Source organism: Fulmarus glacialis, unplaced genomic scaffold (assembly GCF_000690835.1).
Source record: "Fulmarus glacialis isolate BGI_N327 unplaced genomic scaffold, ASM69083v1 Scaffold47125, whole genome shotgun sequence".
NCBI lineage: Eukaryota > Metazoa > Chordata > Aves > Procellariiformes > Procellariidae > Fulmarus > Fulmarus glacialis.
This window is the reverse complement of record NW_009215842.1, coordinates 398-5,577: the sequence shown is the minus strand read 5'-3', so window position 1 is coordinate 5,577 and position 5,180 is coordinate 398. Positions and strand designations below refer to the sequence as shown.

General features: G+C 45.1%; 1 protein-coding gene across 1 annotated transcript; it reads right to left on the bottom strand.

The window, feature by feature from the left end:
- Positions 1–504: 504 nt before the first annotated feature.
- Positions 505–4,847, bottom strand: LOC104071345 (glyoxylate reductase/hydroxypyruvate reductase-like). Its single transcript, XM_009579074.1, has 5 exons — positions 4,466–4,847; positions 3,362–3,533; positions 1,816–1,994; positions 1,165–1,261; positions 505–785 (listed from the first exon to the last, which is right to left on the bottom strand). Exons 1-5 carry the CDS (start codon positions 4,845–4,847, stop codon positions 617–619), a joined length of 999 nt encoding a protein of 332 aa, XP_009577369.1. The 3' UTR covers positions 505–616.
- Between the last annotated feature and the right edge of the window lie 333 nt (positions 4,848–5,180).

Here is a 5,180-nt window from a genome sequence, read left to right as displayed (position 1 = left end):
GGTGGCCCTGCCGTCCCCGGGAGGGGAGGAGGGAGGCTGAGCTGCCCTCGGGCGCAGGCGAGCCTCAGGGCCCGAGCTGGGGGAGGACTCGTCCACAGGCATAGCCAGGCCCCGTGCAGGCGCAGCTGTGCACAGGCTCTCTCGTTCGGGTGAGCGAGTTATCTTGGAAGTGAAAATAAACCTGGTGGCCGCGTTTCCATTAAAGGGCTGCCCCAGCAAAGGCCTCGCAAACTGCTCCCCAAAGGTAAACCTTGCTGCTGGAGCGTCAGGAACGGCCGGCCTAACATACTGACTGCGGTTTGCTGTGCCGCGTAGTTCGTCGGTGGCACCAGAATACGATTTAAACGTACTTCAATTCGGTGTGACGTTGGTGGGCAATTTTAAGAGGATGCGAGCAAAATAAATTACAGCAATGCAAGACTATGGACTCTTGAGTGTTTCATTGAAGTTCAGGACAAAATACTGCAGTTTTCCGCACAGAATCGCTTTTGGTTATTTAAATAAATTAAAGCCATGCATTATACATTTTATCTGTATAACACACATGGTATAATTACACGAAGAGTGATCAAATTACTCTTTCCTCACACCAGGATAAACGCTAACGGCATTAACATTAAATGCAGGCCGCTTTACAGAATACTTCATTAGGGATAGGAAGACCCGCAAGACCCGCTTGTATGCTTTCCGTCATGTTTTCCATCATAAGGCGGCGTGTCTTTTTGGTGGCACTTCCAATGTGAGGAGTTATTATAACATTCTTCAGCTTTAACAAAGGGTGATCCCTGGGAAAGGAAAAGAAATACTGAGCTAGTCACTCACAGAGCATTCATCTGTTATTTCGTCACCTGAAGGGAGCCAGGGAAATATTTAAAATAATAATTAAAAATAAAAACTAATTGCATGACCCAAGCATACTCAGAGGAGTTCAAACTGCTGCCTAGCTTGCGGTTTTTTTATGCAACAAATCCTCCAAATGAGTCAGCGTGAATTTTGTTTGGCTAGGAGAGAAGGATTGGGGACATCGTTTCTGTAGGACTAGTGCACATACATCACATACTCCTGCCAACAAAGTTATGTAACTTCTCACGTGCTTGCAAACCTGAACATTGTTTGAACTACATACATACACTCATTTATATTTAACTTAAATACATGTCCTACCTTGGCAAAGGCTCAGGATACGTCACATCCAGAGCAGCTGCCTTAATAACTTTGTTTTGAAGGGCTTCCACCAAAGCATCCTGATCCACAACCAGACCTGGGTTACAGTAAGAAGGATACCTTTACTTTCATATTCCGTACTGTTCTCTCACCATCCTTTTGGACATGGTGGTCAGGCAAACGGCAAGGCTAGCCATGTTCACAAAGCAGCAGCGGCAGCAGGGAGAGGGTGGTGAAGCGGGAGGAGGAAGCTTGGGTACGTGCGTCAGAGTTGGACGGTCAGGAATTTTAAAAGACAGTACGTAGCACCATAAAACAAAGCACAGTGCCAGACTGCAGAGTGGGCTGTGCCACCCTGATGTACGTTAGCAACAACACCGCATAAATAAATAAAAAGCTTAAGTAGGAGATTATACAAATATACATGGGCTTCTAACACTCCAAGCTCACTAACATTTTAGAGACCTACTTGCTCATAATTACGGAAATGCTTAAACGTTTTGCTGAGGTATGACCATGGCCATCTAAATAACCTAGGAATCAGAGAATGTACCGAAAATTTCAGAGTGACAGACTCTATATTAGGGTTGGGTTTTCCCAAGACTTTTAATGCCAGCCTGCATAATGCAGTTTGTTTATTCTGTACCCTACCTCTGCTGATATTAATGAGAGTAGCTGTGGGTTTCATCAGCTCCAGCTCCCTCTTCCCAATCATTTTTTGTGTCTGTGGAGTCAGGTTCACAGACAGCAACACAAAATCTGACTGCTGGAGCAAATCATCTATCTTCTTACAGTAAACAGCTCCAACGGCACTTTCTTCTTCTTTGTTTCTGAGGGGAAAAACCCAAAATTAAACTCCAGTAGTAAGCAACAAAAAAAAGTTGAAATCACCATTAGAGAAAAGGTTTTTTAATTGTCTTCTTCGCTCAGTAGTGCAAACAGTTAGCCAGTTATCTGACTGAAACTCAGTAAAGAAGAATGTTAAGCTGTTTCCCACAATACCAAGTGCTCTATACACAAATGTGCAGTACTGTACCTGTGGGGATGGAAAGTAAGAAATTAGTATCATGTAAATGCACTGAATAAATAATAAAATAAATGCATTTGTGTCACAGCTTCTGGTTGTAATGGGGATTCTTTTGCAACCCAAAAAGCAAGACTGATGTTTGGCATGAATTCCCTTCCCTGTGAAAAGTAACTCGTCTGAAAATTACTGAGGAAACCCACAAGACAGGGCAGGGGTTAAATCTTCAGAAATTTGTGTCAGCAGCAGTCTGCTTGCTCTGTGCTTCAGTGCTGGTTCACTGAAACCATACGCTGCAGGACCTGCCAGTGCATTCGGTCCCTATCAGGACAAGGTTGGGGCATGTACTGCCCAGCTCCCATCAGATTCCCACAAAAGAAAAGGATGGAACGGGCCTGATGGGAGCCATGGCATATGTGAAGGGCACATACACCTCATCTAGAAGACAGCAAACAGGCTGGCAAGTCCGGCCTTTCATTGTCAGCTGGCTCTGAAAGGGCGAGATGTCTCTGCCTGCGTCCCTGCCTCACCTAAGTCACAGGAGTTATGTCCTCCCAGACTACTTCTCCTTTCCTCAGTCTATTGCAATGCCACCGGCATGACAGGAAGGCCCAGGGAGCCCTGACTCACGGGGAGACCAGTGAGATGTATCTCTCCCACTCCTTCCTGACTTTTGTTTCTGTATAAATTAGGAAATTAATGACTGTCTTGAAGCAAGTGTACGTACTTTGCCACTTAAAATAAAGAGCCAATAATAAGGCAGAGACTTATTGTCATGGCCCTGAGGGCACCACCAGCCCTGGCTGTCCCTGCCCAGCCCCCTGGGGCTTCCCCACATCCGAGGACCCCATGGCAGCTCCCCCCGGGGCTGCCAGCCCCTGCCCCAGCGATGCCGCAGCAGGGCCGGTCTCCAGCTCCCCTCAGCCCCGGTCTGGCCTCCGCCCTGCCTGATCACCATGAGCTCACCTGATGATTTGGACTTTTGGGTGAACCCGGCCACGATCTGTGGCCCTCGCTGCTCCCTGGCACAATATTTAATAACAATAGTGCAGAGAGCACATCATCCTACCCTAACACGGAGAGAACAGGAGATCAGTTTGACAGTGAAAGGTACAAATAATGTTTAAAAGCAGTGACAAAATAGACTTTCCACAGAGCTGCAACCAGCTTTACCTCTGATTCCTATTGTGGTACAAAATCTTCATTTCAAAGGCTTTGGCTCTCTCGGCCACTTTGTAGCCAATGGTGCCCATTCCCACGACCCCCAGGGTCGCCCCAGAAACCTCAGCCCCCAGCCAGTCAGCGGGGAAATACTCCGTGTCGGGGGACACTGCCATCTGATAGCCTTGGAGGAGGGAAAAGAAGGAAAAATGTCATGTAAAGGATGTTCTGGCATCTGGTTACTTTTTTCCCCACTTGTTTTCATCATAGGACAAGGCAGAAGCAGAGAAGCAGTAACATAATGTTACTGTGTTTCTGGGCAAGAAGTGAATAATGCTGCACTGTCAACATGACATCTGACATTGATTTCTTGCTTAGGATAGAAACATATCCAGCCCCCCTTTGGCAGACAAGGAAGGTAAGGCCAAAGCAGCCACCTCCCTTCGATGTATATCACACAGATTATTGCGCCATTGAAATGCACCTCGGCAACACAGCTTCTAACTCACGGTGGTTCATCAGCAGGGCTTATGAAACTGGCAGTGCCACGGATGTCACCTATATTGTAAACATGGAATGGTGCAACTGATGAATCAGTTCTAGTATCATCAAGACTGTCAGTAAGGCCAAAATATGATTCCCAGCTATCTTGCAGATACACCAAAGTTGGCAGGGAAAAGAAACACAGAGCATGGTGGACAGATTTCTGGACAGCTTGTTCATAATGACTCAGATACATGTCAGCTTGGCAAAGACAGGTTTCAAGCCTCCTTGAAAATATCTCCTTTTAATCTCCTTTTATTAAAACTTGAAAAGCAAGACTGCAGTGAACAAGTAGAACGAATAAGTGGCCATGGGCTGAGGGAGAAGAGGCATGAATTTGGGGATGTCTGAAGAAGGAACACATCTCCCTTGCCGATACGCCTGTTTGGAAATGGTATGTACTCCATGCAAGTTATTGTCAACATGACAGATTTGTCTTAATTTTTTCCTCATCCCTGTATTTTCCTGTATTTCTACTTTTAAGCTTACCTTTGCATCAGCGCACACTTTCTAACTGCAATTTTTGCAGAGTCACCTTTCCTATAAAAAGACAAAAATCATTTCACTTATTACCTTCCACAAGTCTCCTGGAAGACGCCAGCACCAAAGCCATTCCCAAGTCTGCAGTGTCAGTGGAAACAACAAATGGAGTGTTGGAGGCTTTCACACCATAGCTGGAGAGGAGGTTCAGGTCCAAGTGATCTATTCCCACTCCAGAGCTTGCAACTATCTTCAAGTTAGGCAAGCTCTGGAGCAGCTCTTCATTAACAACTGGTTTGTGATACCACATATAAATAGCTGTGATCTTTTTGCCGAGAAATTTCTTGTTTTCAAGATACTCTTTCATGGTGATGAGATGAAAATGTTTCTCCAGAAATTCAGCGTGGTCTTCATATACTCCATGCTTCCCTCCTATACAGTCAATTAGCACGTAAGGCAGTTCCTGACCCTCCATGCCCTACAAAAGCAATGAGAAACCAAAAGGACATGTCCTTAAGTGACCCATTATACCTTTTTTAAAAAACAGGAATTGATTGGCTCCATCACATGCTGTTTTCCCACTTGATAACAGAGTTGGCTAAAGGCACTCACTCCCACATGCAGAACTTTTCTTGTGTTATTCAGAAGGATATTCAGTTTTTATATAATCTTGTTTAATAAAACAAGAAAACATTGTTTCGGGCATACCAGCTATACTAACACTTAAACAGAAGAGCTACCAGGTGTTACTCCTGTTCAATATTCAATATTTAAAGGCCAAACTCCTGATAATTTAAAGAATGTGGCC

Coding starts and splice junctions, on each gene's coding strand:
- LOC104071345 (XM_009579074.1), bottom strand. CDS start 4,847: ATGGAGGGTCAGGAACTGCCTTACGTGCTAATTGACTGTATAGGAGGG. Junction 3,534..4,465: donor TTCCAGGAGACTTGTGGAAG/GTAATAAGTGAA, acceptor CCCTCCTCCAAG/GCTATCAGATGGCAGTGTCC. Junction 1,995..3,361: donor TACCACAATAGGAATCAGAG/GTAAAGCTGGTT, acceptor TTTTCCCCTCAG/AAACAAAGAAGAAGAAAGTG.